This window comes from Gallus gallus, chromosome 1 (assembly GCF_016699485.2).
Source record: "Gallus gallus isolate bGalGal1 chromosome 1, bGalGal1.mat.broiler.GRCg7b, whole genome shotgun sequence".
NCBI lineage: Eukaryota > Metazoa > Chordata > Aves > Galliformes > Phasianidae > Gallus > Gallus gallus.
Genome location: NC_052532.1, coordinates 15,697,797 through 15,721,842, shown reverse-complemented (window position 1 = coordinate 15,721,842; position 24,046 = coordinate 15,697,797). Strand labels below are relative to the sequence as shown.

The 24,046-nt window shown below is 37.5% G+C and overlaps 1 protein-coding gene across 3 annotated transcripts in view; it reads right to left on the bottom strand.

Annotated features, from left to right (window-relative positions):
• The window catches only part of CPNE8 (copine 8), a 96,024-nt gene that overhangs the window by 66,783 nt on the left and 5,195 nt on the right, over positions 1 to 24,046 (bottom strand). For all 3 annotated transcript variants that reach the window (XR_005852836.2, NM_001199460.2, XM_046929681.1), the window contains exons 2-3: positions 13,752 to 13,792; positions 6,716 to 6,762 (exon numbers count right to left, since the gene is read on the bottom strand). Coding sequence is in view for 1 of the 3 variants with exons in the window: in NM_001199460.2 (NP_001186389.1) it covers positions 6,716 to 6,762; positions 13,752 to 13,792 (88 nt within the window). In the remaining 2 variants the exon portion in view is untranslated. The remainder of the gene's footprint in view (positions 1 to 6,715; positions 6,763 to 13,751; positions 13,793 to 24,046) is intronic.

Genomic DNA, 24,046 nt, shown 5'->3' with positions numbered 1-24,046 from the left:
GACATGGCTTAAATGACAGTACTCAGTAGATTAGGTCAACAGTTGAACTTAATGATCTTGAAGGTCTTTTCCGACCTAAATGATTCTGTGAAGAATGTGACTATGGCTCGGAAAGAAGAGTACTATCAGGAGAAATAGATGTGCCAAAAATTGAATGGATAGCTGGAGAAGGTCCTGAAAACAAAACTGGCAATTGCAGTAAGGTCAACAAAGCCCTCTCCCTCATTACATTGATCTAGACTTCCTAAAATAATGAAATTAAGATAGAGTTCACTCTTTAGCAAATTGTTCTTGTTGGAGTAGGAGGTAAACAATTCTTTATTTGACAAACCCAATAAAAAATTGCTCTCCAGAATTTCAGAATATGTCATTCACTTGAGGGATAGTAAATGGACTCACGGAAAGAAGAATGGAGAAAGATGCGCTCAAATGCATGACTTTAACTGTCTGTATACACTTTCCATCCTGAACATTCAATTCTCAAACACAGAGCTGCTCTTCACTGAAGGGCGCAGTCCTCAAGCGTATTCCACACTGCTCCAAGGTTCAAGACACTACTTTGAAGACCTGAGTTTCACTCATCAAGAAATTGCATACACTGTTCTTATAGTGCTTGTAAAACACATAGGAGAGATGAACCTCTGTACCTCAGGCTTTAATGCAAAGCTCAGCTAGCTAGTCTCCCACTCACTGGATGCTAAGAAAACTGATCAGCAGGCTGGAACACATTCCATGAGGAAAAGCTGATGGAGCTTGCTTTGTTCAGCTTGGAGAGGAGTAGGTTTAGGGAAGATCTATTGCCACTGCCATCCTCTAGTACACCTAAGCAGCACTGTAGAAGACAAAGCCAGACAGTTCAAAGAACATAACAAAAAGACAAGACACTTCTATCACAACTGAAACCAAAGAAAATTATGATGGGATATAGTGAAAGAAGTCTTCAAAATGAGTGATTAAGCTCTGGAATAGGTCACCCAGAGACTCGTGTAGTCTCTGCCACTTAAGTTTTTCAAACGTGATTTGGGAAAGGCCCTGAGCAACCTGACATAATCGTGAAGATGGCTTTCCTTGAATCAGGAGTCTAATCTAAACACACCAGATGAGTTGGAGGCTGAATAACACAAAGGTTCTTTTCACCTAGTTATTTCATGACCATGTGATATTTCATATATAGGATTGTTAAGTTTTATAGTTCCATTAGAAATAGCTCTATGTATGAGTCTGAAAGAAAAGTTTCTTCAAAAGGAAAAATATTTATTGCTTATAAAATGGTAATGTCAGTTAATTTTTAAAAACAAGATAGTATAATAAATATACACATAGTTTCAGTCCCTTTAAATTTGATTTTTTTTTTTTCTTCTAGAAAGCAATATTCCATTTAAGCCATGTTACATCTGGGAAATTTTCTGGACTTCATTTGAGAGACAGAAGCCTATCAGGAAAAGAGGAAAGATGATAAATATGCAGCATGCTGCTGATTAAATCACTGAGACCAGAGGAGGCCTGACAATGTGTGCTACGCTGCTACCTTTACAATGAAATTCTTACAGTACTCAGAAGATTAAGGTCAGTACCATAGCTAACTTGTCGTTAATTTTAAATTACTTTTCTTATGTAAGGCTTCAGTTTTTTCAACTGTTTACTTTTCTTCCATGAGCTACTTAAACAGATCTGTCATATTAAACTAATATAATTAATTAACTGTAGGATGACTATTAAAATTTATCTTGTAGATGACATTAAAATATTGGCCTCTGAAAACCATCAGGCTATATTTTTAATAAGATAAACAAAGAATCATCTTTTAAAATCTCTTTTCCACATTAACGATGGCTTTTTAAAGTAGAACAGGTTATTTCTATAATCCAGTGACTTACAACTAGTAGCATAGCAGCTAATTAATTAGTTCCCTTCATGACCTAGTTTCATCACTAACAGTTGTGCAGATCTAAAATCTTAACATGGCCAACAAACAAATACCTTTAGAAATGTCATTCAGGAGAGTAAGAAAATCAATTTAACTAATTAAATGGGGGGAAAAAAATAATAATCAAAAAAAGCGTTCATTTTTTGTATTTCCTAAGATGAAGATTCCTTGCCACCTCCCAATGCAAGTTCTCCTTGTAGAAAGGAATTTTATTTATTTATTTAGTCATCTTAATTTTTATACCATCTCAATTTAGTGATCCATCCCAAAGGGCTTTGAGGTTAATGGAAAACCGTAAGCTTCATTTTTATATCAGACTTACAGAAGACTACCGAGTGTTAAAACCAATATCTATTCTGTATCTCCCAATCAGAAGATAAAAAAGAACTACAATGACCTAATCTAACCACTGGTTGGCAACCACTTTCCGTAAGAATTCAGAATCTATTCTTACTTCAACCTTATTGCTGTAACTGAACTTGAGAATAACATTTATTAAGACATCTTTTTTTATTATTTTTTAAACTGAATTAAGTTTTACTACAATTGCAATAAAGTTGATTTTAATAAGCAACTACATCTACTCTGAAAAATTCCTTGGGTTTTTTTTCCTGATTTTATCTCATTTCCTTTCCTATTTCTTGGATCTTTCATTTCTTTTTCAGATGCAAATGTTTTCCTTTATGAAATTTAAGCTCTTAGTGTTTATATTAATAGTTTACATTATTCTATTAATAATAGATTACAATCATCTACTCTTTCATTAGGCAAATAATTTGAATTTTTTAGTGTAGCATCCTTTATCTGGTCCTTCAATAATTCATTACTTTTCTCTCTAGTCTTTCATCTAAGTGGTTTCTAAGTAACACTTTTTAACCTATGGTCATGCAATTGTAAGCATATAAAAATGTAGAATCGATTCCTTATTTTTCTATGCTTTGGCTTTTTTACATGAACGGTTTGCCTTGAAAGGACACATTACTTTCTTGAAAAGAAGACTACTTTTTTTATTCCCTCAGACAGATGCTTCCTTCTAGAAATCTGCCCAAGAAAGTTTTCCAGTGAACTGAATATCACACAACAGGAGAACTTATTCTTTCCTATTTATTGGGATAGCGTAGGCTCCTCCAACGCTCTCTACTGCTTGCTTCTATGCACTAAGACTTTTTCTACAGGGCTGCTAAAAACCACATTCCCATTTGTACCCTGGCCCTCTGCTGAAGAGGATATAAATTCCTGTTGTAGAAACTGTCACTGGTACTCTTAAAAAAAAAAAAAAATCCCACTAAATGTTGCTCATAAAGCACCTACTCTATCCTTTCCGTTAAGACAGCCTCTGAATTCTACTCATGGAAAACTCGAAAGTGTATCTCATTAAGATGAAAACAGTAATGAAACTGTGGATGCTACAGTGAAATACATAATTACTAAACATGTGACTAAGTGTCCAATTTGAGCACAATTAAAAAGATCACATAAAATCTTATGGTAGAAGGGGAGAATACACGCATCCTGAAGATCAATTTATTAATGTGATAGTTTAATTATAATTTACTAATGAAGTTATTTATATTATTACAATAATTCACTGAGTTGTAAGTATATAGGAAAGAAAACATAAAAAAAAGAGTCAATTTTCTAGATGAAAACTTCTTGTGAGGTCCCAACAAGTTCCTGTGACCGACTCATGCTTACAGCACCTTCCAAAATGGATATTACCAGTAAAACTTCTATTGCTAAAATATTTCACCAATTTATATTATTTAACTTTAAACTGCTCTGTTTTTCACAATTAACATCCTCTTTGAAGTGAAGAAATTCACATTCTTCCAAAATATTATTTTAGCCTTCTACAGACAGCAGTAAGTTATACTTTGCCATATTTTGAATGTGTCCTCACAAAGTAAGGTGAAGTGAGTGTTTTTAAACAAAAAAATTAGATTCTGATGATGCATTTGTTGCTAATTCTACTAGTGGAAATACGTGATGATCACAGTGCAAGTAACAACAGAAAAACTGTTTTGAAAAATAACAGCCTATTAAATTGAGAAGTAAACATTTTAATTGTTTGCTGAAGATTTGGTGTACAAGAATAACAGAGTAAAACACTGGAATCTGTACCACAGGCAAATGGGAGTCAATGCCCAGCAAACATCTACTCGGAAATTAAATTGAGGACTTGATTTAACTACTCTATTGAATCAATTCAGATATCCTAGTTGAGGGGGGAAAAAGCACATTGGTAGAATATAGCGCTAGGGAAATTATGGAGATTACAAAATGATTTAGTAAGTTTATGATCCCCTGGCATCTTCTGCAGTCTTCGAAAGAAAATCATTAGGCAAAACAAGCAAGATAACTTGAATATAAGGATAAAGAACAGAGAAAAAGTAAAGAATGCTGACAAGACTGAACACCATTCTTTAATGTCCACACATATCATCAGGGTCTTATTATTTTTCTCCTTACATTTCTTTCTTCTCACCATCAGGGTCTTGTAGTTTTCTCCTTACATTTCCAGGTGGTTTCCACCTCCATGAGCTAATGAAATACTAAACAAATGTTTTAACACAATAATACGACACAGACACAGACAATGAATACACAGCATTACTGCACTCACCACAGCAGACAGAAAAAGAACAACAACAAAAAAAAGATATGCAATAATCCATCCAACATACATTATCAACTAATTTTCCACCTACTACTATATATTTTATCACTGGTATACATATCATACACCATAACATACAAAATGCAATCCTGACTCAGTCCTTCTATTATGACAACCTCTGAATTTTGACTGTCATAACAGCTAGTAGGAATAGGGCTCTATTCACTGAACTTTACATCCAAAGTAGTAGAAGTGTTGGCTTTTGATTATCACTTGGAGGCATTCAGAAAGAATGATTCATCTAATCTACTGTGGACATCTAAATTAGATACGATTAACTGCCCTAAGGAAGTTATCTTCTTTCACTAACTATAAATAGTTTAAACAGTCAAAGGACTTGTAAATACCTATACCTAGATGATAGACAAGATAATTACATTTTAAGAGTGAAAAAAAAAGGTAAGATTTTCTATCGACTGTCTAGCTGAAAGTCTGTTTTAAACAGTGTAATTCCTAAACGGCCAAATGATACCACAACCACATGCACTTCCTCACCACTGAGAAGATACAATACAAGCACACTATCCTATTTTGCTTTGATTAGGAAAATGAAATTGCATAAAACAATACAAAGCCGTAAGGTGGTAGCACACTTCAACCATTACAACCTTGGATGTATGAAAAAGGAGAGCAGATGGAATTTTTTTTAAGTAAGGTGATAATGTTATAATTTGACAATTACAGTAAGTAAAATGATTAATACCTATTAGACATTAAAAAATTAACAGTTAACAACAGAACAGAATGAAAAATCCACAGAACCATACATCAACCTTAGACAACAACAAAAAAAGAATTTCTCACAGATAGATCCTAGACCAAGAAACTACCTGGATAACTTAATGACTTCACTACCTAACTGCACTGAGCCGCTTATCAGCACTTGAATGCCTAAAGCCTCCTCCATTTTCAGAGGTAGCTATCCAGACATATAGAACCCTGTGCACATCCATTACTTCTGCCAATTTAGTTAAGATTAGAGAGTTCCCACTTAGGTTTTCAGTCTGACATTTCTTTACAGAAATCATGAGAGGAATGTGATCCTGGAGGCATACTGAAAGCATGTCAGGTACACAGTACAGAACTAGAGAGAGCAGTAAGTTAACCACAAATGATGAGCTTTTGTCCAAGACAGAGAAAAATTCAGTTCTCTAAGGCTGACAGAATGGAAATCCACATCCATCCAGTTTCATCAAAAATTATGTATTTCCAAACAGCTAACAAGGATGCCAAAAATAAGGGAAGAGGTTTGATTGACCCCTGGCCCCTTTGGACAGTAGTAAACACAAAAAATGTCAGTTCTGAAAACAAGAATATCACAGATGCTCTTTTTCACAGTGAGCAATAGCAAGATAGTTCATTCCTTTCATGGCTCTTTAAGTAACCATCAGTCCTCCCTGTAAGACAGCTAAAAAGCACATTCCATCAGGAGAAGGGAAAAATGACCACCCTTCCTTCAACACTTTCACATCTTTCAAAGAATAAAATTAAAGGAAAAAGAATTTGATAACTATGTACAGGGAGACAGTTACAGGATGTGTATGTTGACATGTGTATGTAGAGATATTTGATTTACTTTCTTAAGACATATACCTGCAAATTACATGGACAGGCTAAGAAGACGTAGCGCAACCTATGCACATCACTCTTCCTCCCTTTTTGCGTGATGAATACATTTTCAGCAGGACCTAACTTCTCTCAAACACTGTACCAACACTATGCTACCACACCAGTAGGTTATTTTTTGCTGATCCTAGGCATCACAATAGCTGTATCTTTCCACAGATCTTGTACTGCTTGAGTTTCCTCCTCTCTCAATATTCACAAGCCGTGTTCTGATTGATAGTTTGACTTCATATATCTCATGAAGAGTGTAAAACAGGAGGATTACATATTTTATTTTACTTCCCCTTTTGATGAAAAAATGGGATACAGATATGAAAATTGAGAATAATGTGACTTGGTATTCCTCACTGAGATATAGGGCTCCTATTGTTTAGCATGGTAATCAAGAGGCTATGACATTCCCTCTTCAGGGCAAATGGCAAGCATTAAATATACTACGAAAGTTTATACACACGTGTGTGTATATATACATATATATATCTTACCTCTCTCCATTCTTTGTTTCCAATGGCTTGTGTGTACAAAACACAGACTGTGAAAGGAAAAAAAAAAATCATTTTGAGAATTGAATGTTGCTTTTTTTTTTTTTTTTTTTTTTTAATTAAATAAGCTGATTTTGTAGTCTGTTTTGCTGTCAAAACTACTAACTTGGAAAATCAAGTATTAGTGTTTCCACTCAGTTTTGAGTATGTCTCCCCAGATGAGTGACAATACAGTCTGGCTGTTGCTGCAATGAATTATGAAATAGAGTGGGTCTAAAATGAGAGGTAACAAATAAGACTGGCCTCCAGCACATCACCTAAAATCCTTAGGAGTAAAATTGGATAAAAGCAGGTTTTCATTAAATGTGGACGGTCTAACTATCCTAGTTAATCCAGTGCATAATTACACTAAATTATTTCTTCTTTCAGGAAATGAGAGAATTAAAATAAAAACAAATGAGGTCCCTACTGCAATGACAGGAAATAAAAGTGGAAAAATGAAAAAAATAATTCATCAGGTATTCTTCCTTAATTCTGCTTTAAGTTCTTCTCAGATACTTAAGTATAATACACACATATCTCTTTATATTAAAACCTAATAAAAACTGAATCAATTACATCTACCTATGTAAGCTATGTTTGAAACACCAAGAAGCGTCATCTCACCGTTTTCACTGTGCTTACAGATTTGTTCTTCTAATACAGAACCCACTTCACATTAATTTGCAGCTTTCATCACAGAGGTACAGTTAATTAGGTCTTCCATACACTAAGTACAAGTATAAGCATAAAACATTTGCACTGAGTGAGTACCGCAAACTTCATTTTCAACATTTTCAACTAGTTTTGAACTAGTTGTATCTAATGATTATAAAGCAATGATATCCTGAAACTCTCACCATTTCCTAAATAAGGGAAATACAGATACACAAACACTTCCCTCTGTCAAATTCTTCTCCTGTGCCAATCGTTATTTTTCAACAGAAGACAAAAATAATACTATTTTGAGTTTATGTCTTGAACAATAAGAGTAGAAGGCAGGTTTTGTTCTCAACAAAGTCAGAATCATCAACTGACCTAAGCAGAAATGAAGTCAAGCTTCAAACTATGTTTTCTTCTTACTTGGAAGGTAAAACACACAAAAAACACATTAGGAAGAGCAGAAAAAAAGCAAGTTCAACATTTCAGCTTGACACAGAACTTAAAATTTAACACAATTTTCCCAATGAGATATCTTGTAGAAGAAGCTTTTATAAAAAAGAAAACAAAATCAATGTCTTTCTCCATTCATTCTAAATGAAACCTCAGACAATCACACTACTGGCTTTGGTTCCTGATTATAGTAGGATGAATCCAAAGCAATGAGTCCATTTTTACAGCACTCTTTGGAGAAGATTGCTCAACTATATTATATAAAGAATGAAGATAAACGGGAAAATAGAGTGAAATGAAAGCTACAAAATCAGCTATGGAGATGCCTGAAGGTTACAGATTTCTGACTAACCTTTGTATCTATTAAGATCTGCACCAAGGTAATCCTGGCAGATGTGGGAAATGTTGGCAAAGGAAGTTTCCACATGTAAAAACAAACTAAGAAATATTCCCTGGAAATACCCCTAGTGCTAACATGAAATCATATACTCTCTCAAATTTCCCTTCCACTTTCTCCACTGGCAACTCTTTTTTAACTGAATACCACAAATTCAGCAATGATGAATATTTTCTATCTTCAGTAGTGGTTTCCAAGAAGGCAAATATCTAAAAGATATTTGCAAAAGCAGATATAATTACAGATTTCATCCATTTTGCAGAGATCTTAAATCTAAGTTTTCCATTAAAAACTCATCCTATCTATAACCTCACTTGAGAATACAACTGAAACTCATTTGCAGAAAAGCCACTCTTAATAGATAATGTACACTTCTGCTATCCAAGTATTTCTATTGTCTAGATTTTTCCTAAACATAGTAATCTTTCACCATTGATTTCCTGCTCTATTTTTTGTACTACATGCTGCCCTGTGTATTAGCATTAATACAGTAAATCACATAACAACTGTGCACCATAACTATGCAACAAAGAAGAATACAAAAGGGGAGAAATTTAATATTAAGAAGAAGAAAGCAACAAAACAACTGTAAAATACACATTACTATCAAAGTTTCGGAAAAGAGGCATTCTGGCACTACCTTATCTCCTCAGTTTATGAAGCCAAATGAAAGAGCTATGAACAAAAAGGCTGAAAAAAAAGATTACTGTTGAATAATTGTAGTCTTCTACTGTGGTTGATAAGATGAAAGTCGCGCAATATAAAAATAGAGTAAAGCTCCACCTTAAGCCTAATTCAGTCTCTTATTCTTTTTCTACCTTGTTAAAGGCTGCTCGTACCTCTGCTAGTATGAGTTTCTTTGTGGTCAGTTCACTATAATTTGGGTTTTTCTCTTTGGAGGATATAGAGTAAGCAGTGCTATCCTTCTCACCTTTTCACTGCTGAGTCATTAGTGGGCTTCTGTTCCCCCCCATTCCCAGTGGCTTCCCAGTGCTTCCAAAAGTACATTCCAGGACTGCGACCACATCTCTAGTTCAAGAACCACATATATACTATATATATATATATTTATAAACTTAAATGAGGATAAAAAAGCTAAGAATCAACAGTATGACTTGCAATTTTCTGCTATTTAGCTGGCTGCAGATACGGCATACATAAGGGCTGCTTCGAAAGTAATGTCTCTTATTTTATTACACTGGCTGATGATATCAGAGATGGATGTTGGTGGTATGGCAGCGGAGGCTGAGCCTTCCGCCCAATATTCCATTACATTGCTGTCAGCGAAGGGGCACTCTGACAGAATGGTGTCTGACATGGAAATGCATATGAAGCAAAGGTGTGTCACTGAATTCCTCCATGTGGAAAAAATGGCACCCACTGACATTCAATGGCATTTGCTGAACATTTATGAAGACCAAACAATGGACGTCAGCACAGCGAGGCAGTAGGTGGTGTGTTTCAGCAGTGACAACAGTGACCTGAAAGACAAGCCATGTTCCAGATAGTCATGCACAGCATAAAATGAAGAGTGCCTTGATCAGTTCATTCAGGGAAATAGTCAGATTACAACCAGGGCACTGTGTCCAGAGTTGAATATCAGCTTCAATGAACTGGAAACAACAGTGGTAATGTTGGAATATCACAAAGTTTGTGCCAGGTGGGTCCCACAGGTGTTCACAGAGGAACAGAAAGAGCACCATGTGCAAGTTTGTCAGAACCCATTGAACCAGCAGAAGGCTGAAGGTGCCAGTTTCATGGATCACATCATTACCAGTGTCAAGTAGTAACACTACTATGAGCCACTGTTAAAGTGGCAGCCTATGAAGTGACAGTATGTGAATTCCCCATGGACAAAAAGTTTGACAGTGATACAGAAACATTCATCTCATAGACAACATTTAAAAAAAAAAAAAGTTAGTTTTAGTTGTAAAGAAAAAGGATCATGAAAGTCACAGACTTTCTCACAAATTGCAAATTTAGAATAATTTAAAACTTTCTTCTTTCTTTCCTCTAAAACTGATTGTCACATAATTGTCCAAGTTACTGGTCTCCACTGGTGGTATGATTTATTACCCTAATGGCTTTAAGGGAGGTTTCATAAAGATGCTGGTATTATACTAATTACAGTAATCCTTCTAAACAACCTTTTCAAAGTCATTTCCAACTGGAGAAATGAGCTTTTCCATATGAGCTCTTCCAAGGGAAAATACCAATAGTCAGAAATGTTAACAGTGAGTAATTTTAAACTCTGGGGCATTTAAGACAGTGTCACATTCTGGATAAATTAAATCTTCAGTGAAGAAGAGAGCAGATGTTTCAATGGTTATAGATTCAATTCTCAAAACACAGAAGTCTTCCACCTCTTATTTTCCCATATAGCTTGAGCAACCCTTACCCTACTCTGGTTCTCTCCCACTGAATGCTTATACACTTACCCTTTAACCTGGAAACTACTCTAACTGTTCAACTCAGTTTTTCCAAGCATAAAAACCTCTATTCCCTCACAAGAAAGTGTCAGCCACAGTAAAGTAGGCCCTTTCTCCACGATAATCCTCCCATGAACTTGTACCCAGTTCCAGCAGGCTCTTTGCTGACCAGCTTCTACACCTTTTAGGCAGATCTTCCTGAAGGTCCTTTTACTCCAAGTGTCACGAGATTCTTCTCATTGTTTCTTTCTTCTATAGGTACATTCTTCCCAGAAGGATCTGGATTCTACCTTTGCAGTCTTTCATAAAACACTGTAATTTCTATTATGATACTCAGCAGTTACAGGATTACACAAGAGGACATTCTGTCCTAACTGGTGCTGCTGCCACAGTTGCACAGTGGTTTGGGGTGGCTCAGTTTGGTCAGGAAGTATATGGGAGAATAATTTTGCCCATCTGCCTAAAGTAAGACCACATTAACAAATCTGTAGCTCCTTGGCCGAAGGTCTTCAGGTCTTCTCCCTGCCTCATCATAGAATCACTGCTTTAGGTCAGATTCTATGGGAAATACATTAAAATATTTTTAAGTGGATTTTCTCAAAAATATTGCTAAGGTTTGAAATGCATATTAGAATTGGCCTCAAATCCAATGAGACCTTAACATACAGAGCAACTTTGTGTAGTTCTGTCTTTTATGAGATCTGGTGGCTGTAGATCCAGCTGGCCTAAAAGTAGATCTTGTGAAAGCACCATGGTGCTGCTTTCTTTTTTTAGCTTTTTTAGTTAATTTTTTTTAGCTAACAGAATAAAGTTACTGTATTCAAGACCAGTGCAAGAATGGCCTTTGTCCAAACAGACACTGAGGAAAGATACGCTGCTACACTTCCAAGTACAGAAAAGTACTGTTTACATTACACCCTTCTAACTTCCACAGTTATATTATGGCCATGTGTCTGCATTCAAACAAAGGGCACTGGTAGCAAACCAATTAGCTAATAAATAGCCTTCAGAATACAAAATCTACACTGCTTGCAGAGTATCTACCATCAAAGCCACTTTGCCAAGTCATTTCCCGAGTGCAAATACAGTATGAGCATTTCTAGAGGTAAGTTTTCCCCTTCTCTCTTCACTAAGGGCTGTAATACTGTATTCCATGTTTTTACATAGCTAGCCTGAGATAGATAGGCCTGACAGGCACAATAACTGGGCATTCACAATGTGAGCCCCAACCTCTAAAGTACACCATCAATTTGAATTCTTTAAATAAACAGTTTACATGAAACAAGAAAACACTGTGTTTTCAACAGATAGGCAAGGTTATGACTCTGTAAAAAATATATCCAAGTAACTTAATTTAATTCTATAAAAATATCACTGCCTTACATCTCAAAATTATAATAAAGATAGATACTAGGATTTCTCCAGGTTTTCCTGTCCCTTCCCTGTTGTTGTCCACCCAACAGCCACAGTCCCTTGGGGGTATCCATGCCCTAGCGTGGTTTGCCCACAGACTACAGCCTCTTTGGAAGTCTTTTGCATGGAGTGTTGCCTTTGCAGGTAGCATTCCAGAAGCATATCTTCAGAAGCATGGTTTCGGGAGTGCCCTCAGCAGCTGTGTTTCTAGCCCCTAGCTGCTGCCACTTTCCTTTTGAAATGTGTTTGGCAGGGCTGTGTGTGCTCCCCTGGCTGGCAGAAGCTCTAGCTAGTGCTGGTTATTCATGTTGCTTTTAAGCTGCCTGGAAGAAGCTGTGACAGTCACAGAGTGGATCACGGCCTCCTTCCACACAAGTCACACTGCTACTCAAATCCTGAAATTTATGCCTAATACAGTTTCCCATCTGATAAAAACCTGACGTACTTGCCTAGTTTTTAAGCTTAAATGCTGTTAGGGACATCTCATCAATTTTGTTGAAACATGACTTTATTCAATACAGAAATCCCTGAATTTAAGCCATCAGGGGCAACAGGCCACTGAACACTCTTCTAAATTGCTTAAAAAACAGTTTGCAGTACAAAACACGCTCTACTCTGCTTCTTCAAAACTCCCTGTATCAGAGGCATGATATTATCTATGTCTCCATTTAAAAAAAAAACAACAACTTTATAGTTTAGGAATATCAAAGGCACTTCTGCCTTCATGCACCTATTCCCCAGGAAGCAGAAGTAATCAAAGATCTACTGTGAAATCTCTCTCGAGAAACATTGGATTAAGATCCAAGAAATAAACACTCAAAAAAGTACTTTTATATTTCATCCTGCCTCATGATTCAGTATTCAAGTATATCCTATCAGGACACGGTTACATGCCCAAATACATGATGGAAGCATGTCTGTCTCAAGGCTTACTTCCAGTGTCAATGAGTACAGTACATGGTACTCTAAGGAAAAAAAAAAACACAAAAATACAAAAAAACTTAGGCTTACAAAAAAGAAAATGAATCTACAGATAAAAAGATACGGAGAGTTGTAGAGGGGGCCAAATTGACCCAAGACAACATAATCTAAGGATTAGTCAATAAACAATACTGGAGTACTTCGATTCACCATTATCGGGGAGAAAAAGAAAAAGAAAGAAACACATAAATACTTTGTGGTCTCAGTTCCTTGATAAGCTGTTATAAAATGTTCAGTATGGGAAGACATCGATTTTAAATCAAAGGTTTGATTCTCAGATTAGTAGACACTGTGTACTACCAACAACAAGCACTTCCAGTTTATCTAGAAGTACGCCGACTGATTTGAAAGCAATCTAGAACAACAGACACTTAAAAAGAAAAAAAAAAAAAAGACTTTTCTGCATTCATTGATTTTAAGAAAATGTAGCTTGACTGCTTGACTAAGGGACAGCATAGTTCAGGAATGCAGTTGTGATTATAGTCTTTAAAATTCCAGTTCCTGTAACAGGAGCTATAAGCACAGCCAGCACTGCATTAAATAACTGTCACAAAGACTATCTAAACCCAGCAGACATCAAAGTAATCCACTAATCTCATTTTTAATCCAGTGTTTACACATTTGAAATATATGGTGAGGAAAAAACAGTAAAATGCTGCATACTTACTTGGATCAGATTTAGAAAACGTATCTCTGTCCAAAAGATTTCTGTTACAAAAAGAGAGAAAAAAGTAATCTTATTAAAAAAAACAGATACCAGTGAAGATATTTTTAATGATATTGACCAAGAATCTGCTTAGTTTTCTACCCTTCTAATTCATAACCTTTACTTAAAGTCAGTCAGTAATATCAGTTGAATCTTGTCACTTTTCTTTTTGTTATGTATTTTGGATTTGGGCAAATCTTAGCTTACGTACTCCGGTGTCTTGAAGTAAGAAGCAATACATAACAAGCACATTAACATACATAAGATACATCAGAAACAAAAATAACTATAGATCAAAAACTTCTACCACAGATTAACATGCCAGCTGAACTAAAAAACTGTGTACTTTATTTAAAAGAATGGTTGTGACATCTCAGAGCCATTAACAAATATCCAAAGAATCCGGTGTGGATGAGTAAGGTAAAACAAAACTAACAGACAAACAGCACATAGGAAACATGAAACAGAAACAGGAAAATTCTAAATACCCACAAAATATGTAGGGAAAAAGCTGGAAGAAGAATTTCTTTGTTACAAGACCTAATACTACAGCCATGCTTCCACCAGCTGTGAATCATACACAGATGAGGAGACTCATTATTACCAATAGCTCTAAAGAAGAAGGACTGAACACAAAACCACTGTCAGAATAGTTACTAATATTTCATCATCCTAAATTCGAATAAATAAATAAATATTGAATTATTCTGACAAGCCAAAAAAAATGGTCTGAAAACAGAAGACCATTGAACAAGAAATAGCTATTAAATTTAGGCAGCTAGTTGAGGTTTGGTACTACTTAAGAACAAAAGAAAATGAATAAAGAAAAGGTGGATATACAGCAGCAATACTGAAATGGTTCTAGGTATCACAACAGGCCATGAATTGAATGCAAGTCAAAAATCTTGTGCCTTTGTGAGGAAAAAAGGAATAAAATGACAAATGCACTTTGGAAACTTCTCAATCTAGTCATCTTGCTTTCTTAACGCTCAACACTCAATTCAAGCAATAAAGCAATAAAGTTTTAGGCAGAAATAATGAGAAGTCTGGAATATACCTACGATGAAAACACTACTACATATTGATGCTGCTCCCCACATAGAACAAGTAGAAACAGGCTTGACCGTAAACTGAATTCTCTGCACCTTAAATGCATAAGTTCAACTTTATTCCATTTCTTTACCATCTTCCTTGGTTAAAGGTAGCCAGACACGATATGAAATCTCTGCCACCGAATATCTTTAGGAACAATTTAGGAAGCTACAAGTCCTAGTTCTTTGATCCTACCCTGGAGCAAGAGACAGATTAAATAACCAGTTTACATCACTTACAGCTTACTACTTTTAATAATTAGTGAGCCTCTCTAAAGGTCACCATTTATTACTCTCATTCAGATCAAAATCACATTATTTTCACACCACTGCACAGTGTTGATACAAACATGTTGCTAAATACAGGTTTTCTAAGCAGTGCATTTACACTTCAACAAGGAAAAGATACCGTGTCCCCAGTTCAGGCACTGCCAAATCCACAGTTCAGAACAGGCAATGTGAGAAGGACAGCTTTAAAAGAACCTGTTTGTAGCCAAATCATTAAAATTATTACCTGTGAATGAACCTAAAGTCTGCACATACAACTTCTTCAGGGCTTGCCTATTCAGAAGTGGGATTTTTACATATCTGTTTAATTATTTTCAGAGAGACTGCAGTCAATCTTACCCAACAATGTGCAAATATAAATTGAAATACGAACAAAGCAAGCGAAAATAGACATTTCAAACCTATTTCATGATGACCACTGCAAACAGCTTCAAAATACAGTACAGGAAGTTTTGCAGTATCAGAATTGCCAATCTCAAACAAAAACTGCCTTCTATTTCTTTTTAATTTATGCATGGGTATGTCATGGTAACTGGAATTGTTTATATTATCCAAAACTGAATTCCTATAAACTTGGAAAATTTCAGAATTATTCAGAATTTCAGCACTTCAGTTCAGAGGATCGGCCTCCCATGCTCACACTCCTCCGAGCCACCAAGCATTTGTAGTCAGAGACCTAATGAACTAAGAACACTTCCATATAGTCAGCATCCCTGAAAGGATTGTAAGGATTGAGATATCAAAGTCTGAGATTACAATTCAGGTCAGTAAGCATTGCTAATACACAGTTTTCAGCTGATATAGCTTGTAATATCTTCAATTTCACCCTTTGTACATTTCACCATAAATAGAAAATGCCTTCAGCAAAGTTTGCAGGCACCTGATTTTCCAAATTGTTATTAACCAACTAAAATAGCAACACAAGAACTAAGCAAGCTGTTCAAGCAATGTAGGCTTCGAAGGGAACTCAAAAGCCAACACCAACAGGAAACAAAGGTCTGATTTGTACAGCTAACAGCTCAAGATGTTGCGCAATTTCCTTCGTGTATTTTCATTGTAGTAGGAAAACAATTAAAATGCTCCTTTAGATGTATGAAAACTGCAAGTCACGGAAGCACAGGACAATCTGCAACCAAAAGACATGCTAAGAGCAAAAGGAGAAAGAAGGTTGGATATACTTCTAGAACCCCATGTGGTCTTTATCCCTGTAATAGTCTGAGCAAAAAAGGTTCTCCTTACAGAAGCATTCTCTTTGATGGTACTCTATTTCCTCAGGAAAGCTCACAAATTCAGAAGCAAGAAATGCCAAAAACTTGTTACTTCCTCCTAATCAAAATATCCAGAAAGGTTTCTATTTCAACTGAACACAGTGAGTAAATTCTTTCTATGATAAACAGTGCAGATAAACAACGCAAAAAGAAAGCAAGAAACTACTATAAATCATGAGGATTTTTTTTCCCTCTGGAGAAACACGTACATCAAACACCTACAGCGAAGAACTCCGGGACTGTCTGTGCAGAAAGTGCTATCCGACAGTCACAGATCCTGAAGGAATTCATTTTTGCACCTTCCAAAACACTTGCAGGAGCACAGATGACTAAGGGAAGAAAAAACAATAGGAGCCATGGCAATAACACCTACTTAGTCTGCTATGGAAAGTACAGAGGAGATTAGAAATACTGGAATAAAGATTTCTTTATCTGTATAATGAGAGCAATTTCCCAGGGGGAAAGAAAAAGTAATCAGTAAAGAAGAAAAGTTAAAATGCCTTGTGTGGAATCACTTTGTTCACACAGCTTCATGAACTCCATACACATGTCAGTATGACTATGACAGTTTCTGCCCAGTGCTTTCCTTCAAAAAAATCTGTACTATGTTCACTGTAAAACTTGAAGATCTCATTTATATATCAGATTCTTTAAGACCCACCAATCTAGTTGGCAGTGTTTGCTGAACAGAAAACACTGCTATGTGGCTTTGTATGATCTGAATGTAATATACATACACATATAGCGTATTTGTTGAGAAAGAGAGATCTACCTTAAAACATCAGAGTATTTACTCACCTCATTCACATACAATTTGCTTCAAATTTGACTTTTTTAGATGATCAATATACTACCTTCCTGTCCTGTAAGCTTTTAAATTTAATCCTTTGTTATATTTAACTGCTAAGCAGAAGTGAATTCAATTCCTCCACCAGAAATTACAGAAATATGGCACTGAAGAACAGACCACAGGAACTACAGAACTGAATATTTAAATGTGGGTTCCTCTAGCTTCAAAAAAACTGTATTGCTGCAGAAATACGTGTTTACACACTGTTTTAAACTGAAACCCCTGATGATAAAATCAGGATTTACTTCAGATGGATTTGTTAGAATCTCTCCAGTTGCTAAAGTTTTGTTTCTCTTCATCTTTAGATTACGTTTAAGATAACAAAGTGCCCTGGGTATCAGCTAGGATGGAGTCCATTGTCTTCACAGAGCCTTTTATGGTGCTGTGTTTTGGATTTTTCATGAAATTGTGATGCTGACATACCCATGGTTTGTTGCTGGGCAGTGCTTGCACAGGATGAAACTATTTTCAGCTTCTTGTGCTGCCTGCCAGTGAGGGGCTGGTATTACTCAAGGAGCCCATGTAGTTCTGTGCTCTGCATTTGTCACCAGAGCAGCTGTGACACCACACAGATGTTTTTGCTACCACTGAGCAGTGCTGGCACCGCATCGCATCAGGGCTGGCTCCAACCCAAAGCCATAGACTGCAGGTGGGTGAGAGGCGGGGAGGGGACACAGCCACCAGAGCTTATCCAAATAGACAAAAGGGATTTTCCATACACTATGATGTCATGCTCAGCAATAACAGCTGGATGGAGATGGCAAAGGAGAATTAAGGACTTCGGTTACGAAAGCATTCATCTCCCCAAGAAATCAGTGCACATCCTGAGGCTCTGCTTCACAAGAAGTGACAAAACTTTGCTGACTGGAAGTACAGAATAACTTTTTTCCTTTTGCTTGCATGCAACCCTTGTTTTCTTTTTCCATTAAAACACTCCCGTCTCAAACCCACAAGGCATTATTTTGTTTTGCTTCTGTTTCCTCCGCCTCATTCCTCACCCCTCCCACCCATGTAACCATGATGCATGACCAGCCCTGCTTTCCCAGAAGTGGCTGAATATCTGCTTCCGGATGGGACGTGGTGAATGAATTCTTTATTTTGCCTTGCTTGCGTGTGCAGCTTTTGCTTTATCTATTAAACTGTCTTTATCCCAGCCCACCAGTTTTCTCACTTCCACCTCTTCAACTCCCCCCACGTCCCACTGGGAAGTAGAGGAAGTGAGTGACTGCGTGGTGCTGTGCTGCCTGCTGGGAAATACAGCATTCGGTGGTTTGCAAACACAACATTTAGTTACCCATGCAGGACTGATCTTTAAGTTTTAGAAAGCATATATTTTAAATATAATATACTCTTATATGAGCATACATCAGTTTTCTTTTTCACTTGAATTACTCCATGGGGAAGCTTGTATGATGCTGCGTTTTGGGATTTTAATGAAAACTGTGGTGATAACAAACCCATGGTTTGCTGCTGAGCAGTGCTTGCACACAGCCAAGGACTTTTCAGCTTCTCACGCCACCTTGCCAACAAGGATGCTGGGCATTTGTCTTCCCAGGAAACCATCACACACGATGAGCCTTGCCCTCCCAGAAGTAGAGAACACCTGTCTGCCAAAGGGAAGTAGCAAATGAGTTCCTTGTTCTGTTTTGCCTGCATGCGCAGCTTTTGCTTTACCTAATGAACAGCCTTTATCTCAACCCACAGGTTTTTTCACTTCTGCCTTCCCAACTCTCTCCCCCACCCTGGGTCAGGGGCAGCTGTGCAGTGTTGAGCTGCCAGCCAGGCTTAAACCACAGTAATTCATTAAACAAATTCATTTTTATTTCCTTCTTTTAATATCAGGCTCATATGTCTTTTTTTCAAAGAACATCCTGACAAACAAATTTCCTCTTCTTTTTTTTTTTTTTTTGTTCAGAACTGTATCTATTTCACTGCTAATTTTAATCTGTTTTACATCACAGTAGTTGATGTCTCTCAGCCTTAATTGCTACCACTGGACTTCCAGTGGTCAGCCCTAGGTAAGGTGATACACGATCCAAAGAATCTATTTGAGTGAAGAGTCCACTTGACTTCTTGCAGAGTAATTTATTGAATATTTTTTCAGTTGTAATGCTACCTTAAGTAATCATCCTTCCCCAGCTATTTATACTCTCCTATATTCTGTCAGAACACAATAAAAAAGAAGCTATTAGCCTCCAGCTTCAAAATGCCCTGGACCTAAAAGTAGATTAGCCAATTTCTCAGAATTTTATCTCCTTGTCAGAATGACTGCTTCTTTCAGGAAAGGCTTGGAGGAGAGAAAATGGTGGCTCTCCTGACTAAGAGGCAGTTAGAATGAGCTGTTCTGATTACCTCCACTCTTTGGGGCACGTGAAGGTCCAGGAAGAAAGCAAACATATCTCTGATGATACATCAGAGAGCAAAAAAGCAAACATATCTCTGATTTTCTTATGGCAAGCTTAAGAAAACATCCACAATACTCCTTTGGAGAAGTAACTGACTCTTCTCGTTCACAAGAAGAGGAAGAAATAATTGTCAGCCTCCGGAGTAACATTAATCATCAAGTTACAAATATACTGATTCAGAAGTCTTTCTCTTTGGAGAAAGAGGGAAGCAAGGAGCACGGCTGGAGCAGCACAGCCTCCCTACATTTTTATGACTACACACAAAAAATATTATCTGACTAGATGCACAAAAACAGTGTTAGGACAATACCTCTGTTAAAACTGCTGACTGCTCTCAGGGGTTAAACCAACAATAAAAATGAAATTGCCGAATTTCTATACTTACGTATACAATAAAAGTGGTTTTGCAGCAATTGTCTGTGGAAACTGACAGGAACAAAGAAATATTCATGCAGATGAAGCAGGCCTATGTGGAAGTTGAGTTGTTCCATTTTAAATAAAAGTCCATTTATGAACAGTCCTAGTTTTGGATGGAGTGAGCAAACTGGTTGAACTCTCCTTCAGCACCACACCAATTATTACTTGAAAACAACAGAATGAACCTGCTATGTTTATATTTCTAAGGCTAGGCATGTAAACAATCTCTGGCTCTGAGCTTCCATGGGGGATGGCACTGAGGATCCCTGGCAGCCCAAAGCTCTGGCAGCTCAGTCTAAGGTCAGCTCATTGGTCCTTCTCCAGCTACTTTTATTCAGTTGATCCAAATCCATGAGATGCTGCTCTAGTTTAGATGTATTTTAATATAACATATAATAATGTATAAAGCACATAAATTGTTTTCACATAGTTTTTTTTTTTCTGAAACAATTCTTTAAAGGGTATACATCAAAGAAGTCACTTAGAAAGTGAATTTGTACAATGAATACAATGTTCCTTCTCAACCACTGTGGGTTGGTGGAGGATGCATTACTTACACAGGCAGTGAAAGAAAGAAAAGGAGTAAAATTAATAGAGAAAGCCTTGGTGCAGTTAAAGCTGTTACACACTTCCTATTACCTAATCCTTTCTCCATTTTCCCTTACATTACCTTTCTGAGGTCTAAAAGAAGTTGGTTTCAGCTGTGCAAAGGTGTTGCAGTGAGTCACCAGTGAGCATCCCGCATCCTGCCTGGGGAGGAGAAGTTCATGGTGGTAGCAGAGGAGGATCAGGTCATCTCAGGAGGATTATGATGTTGACGGTTTCCTTTTCCAAATTCTGAGGGTCCCCACCTGGGGCTACTTTTCCAACACACTGTTACACCATGATCTTTCTTTGTTGGTCTGAAACTCCATTTTGCATTCAAACTTACCATATTTGTTTGTTGCACCTGTTTGGTTCTTGCTCTTTGGTTCCACTATTATTTCAAAAAATAGCGTTTGCCTGTATCCCAAATCTGCTCTTCTTTATAAACCACTGGTAAGGTCTCCACAGGTATCCCATACTTCCTCTTTTCTATCCTCCGCCTCTGCTACTCTGCCTTGCATCCTGTGTTCTTATGGTGCTCCTCTGCACTACGCCATCCTATGAGGGTCACAGATACCTTATTCTGCACTAAACAACTACTTGCTACTGTTATCTATACAAGAATAATAGCAATGTCACATAATTGCACAAGCCAAAGAGAAACTATCTAAGCGGTAGCCTCCTGATCTTTAAAAAAAAAAACTACTTTTGTAGCCAATGAAATCCAAACAAAGCACCAAGTAGGCAGACAAGTTCAGACAAGACCTGACAAGTCCTGAGACTTCACATGAAATAAACTTGGTAACTGTTCCTAACAGTGGCAAGAGTGCATCTACCGGCCCACAGATCTGCCTTAAACTTTATAGTTAACCCGTGCTTGCCTAATGTTCAAATAATACATGCACACACAGTAAAGTCAAACTAAACGGTCCATCAGGAATGCATCTCTAGGATTGTTTTGATGGAGGCCATCAGCCATTTATATGTTTTTCTTGAAGCCAGCTGGCTGTCTAGATGGTTTCATTTCAAAGAAAAACATGCAAGGTCAAGCTTCTGTTGTCATCCATGCATAAACACGGATAAACAGATTTTGAAACCAGCCTGGACACGTATACACAAAACTGCAGGAAAATGAAAAGCAAACTTAGAATCAGCATGAATTTTGTACCCTGTGCTCTGTACTATATGGAGTTACAAGCTCAAATAATTTATTTTATCTTTTATCATTGCATCTTTCTGCCATACAGATTTCTAAGAAAAAGGAGGTAAATATACTGGCTGGAGAGAAGAGAGCTTACTAGAAATCAGTCCTTATGACCATCAAAGATAAAATTAAACATGCTTTGGATACCACAACCACTAGAAAGGAACTGCTTAAGACTTTCAGACTGTCAAACAAATGGAAAAGCAAAAATCCTGAGGCAGTACATTTTGTTCCTCCATGCAAGAAACCTGAAATTAGATTATACTCATAAATGAGGATAGGATTTGTTTAATTCCATTCATCTCATTCATTAATATTAAACTTCTGTACAAATTGTGAAACTGCATAGGACTGATCCAAACCAGGCATAGACAACCAATTGTACTTCTGAACCAATCATAAGGAATCCACACTGCCTTCCTGCACATTATGCCTGGCATGCGAATACAGAAAGTGCAGAACCCATCCAGCATAAACACGGAATGATGAGGACAGTTCACCTCACCCTGCATAAAGCCTAGCAAAGCTGTGTCAATGTTTCACAAGAATTTTACCATCTCTCAGATGACTATAGCATCATTGACACATGTCCTGGTTTCAGCTGGGACAGAGTTCATTTGCTCCACAGTGCCTGGTATGATGCTACATTTTGGCTTTAGACTTGGCTTTATGACTGGAAGTCATAAAGTGACCAAACTACTTCTTCACTTTCCTACGGATATGCAGAAATTACTCTTAGGAAGATAATTCTGTTTGACATCTCCTCAGTAGATAAATAAACACTAACACGAGGCACAATGAAACTCTTTACTTCCTTGCAAGATAAGGTTTCATAAAGGTTGTGGTGTAATCAGGAGGCTCCAGATCAGTGCACCCAGTAACCAGTAGGAGCAGAGATTACCATTGTATTGATCACAACAAAAACTGAAAAGCTTGAGATGTGTACGTAACTTCACTGATAATAGAGAAGATAAGAACAGACTGTGACTTCTCCAGTGTTTAACTTGATTGTAGTCAATGAAGAATATGACCAGACAGGGTCACATTCTGGCAGACACGTGAGGGCAGGCCCAGACACAAGATGAGCAATCACAAATGTTCCTGTTACTTTCTTCCCCTTAACACAGCCTGAAGCTGACCTCAAGCTCACATGAGACCACAAGTTTCTACCTGCAGCTATTAAGTGTAGATTCAAGTCTAGGCACAGGCCTATAACCAGTGTGCTGTGCAAATGCATCTTTGGAGAAACTTTCCGTCTGGGAAACAATAGCAGAGTAAAAGATAAAAGAACCCGTTTCTCTTTTACACATCGACTGCAGAGTCAAGGTCTTGATCCCATCTTCTACCATATGACAACCATCCAAAGCAATGCCAGCCTGCAATTAAAAAAAAAAAAAAAAAAAGCACAACAGGTCTTCATCAGACCATGGACACATGATGGAGGGAGCTACTGAGTACAGAGGGAGATGACTGCAAGAACAACTGAGCAGACAACCCTGGACTTCTACCAACACCAGAGGATCCTTCCAGGTGTCACATTTAAGTTGTTCTCCTACATTAAATCTGGCCCTTGAGCCAACGAAGACAGATCCCTGATAAAATAATCTTAGAGGCTTATAAATCATAGACTCATAAAACCATAGAATGGCCTGGGTTGAAAAGGACCACAATGATCATTGAGTTTCAACCCCCCTGCTATGGGCAGGGGCGCCAACCACCAGATAAGGCTGCCCAGAGCCACATCCAGCCTGGCCTTGAATGCCTCAAGAGATGGGGCATCCACAACTTCCTTGGGCAACCTGTTCCAGTGCATCACCACCCGCTGGGTGAATAACTTCCTCTTAATATCTAACCTAAACCTCCCCTGTCCCAGTTTAAGACAATTCCCCCTTGTGCTATCACTACCTAGCCTTGTAAACAGCCATTCCCTTTCCTGTTTGTATGCTCCTTTCAAGTACTGGAAGACCACAATGAGGTGTTCCCGGAGCCTTCTCTTCTCCAAGCTAAACAAGCCCAGTTCCCTCACCCTTTCCTCATAGGAGAGGTGCTCCAGCCCTCTGATCATCTTAGTGGTCCTCCTCTGGACCCGCTGTAAGAGCTCCACGTCCTTCCCGTACTGGGGGCCCCAGGCCTGGACGCAGTACTCCA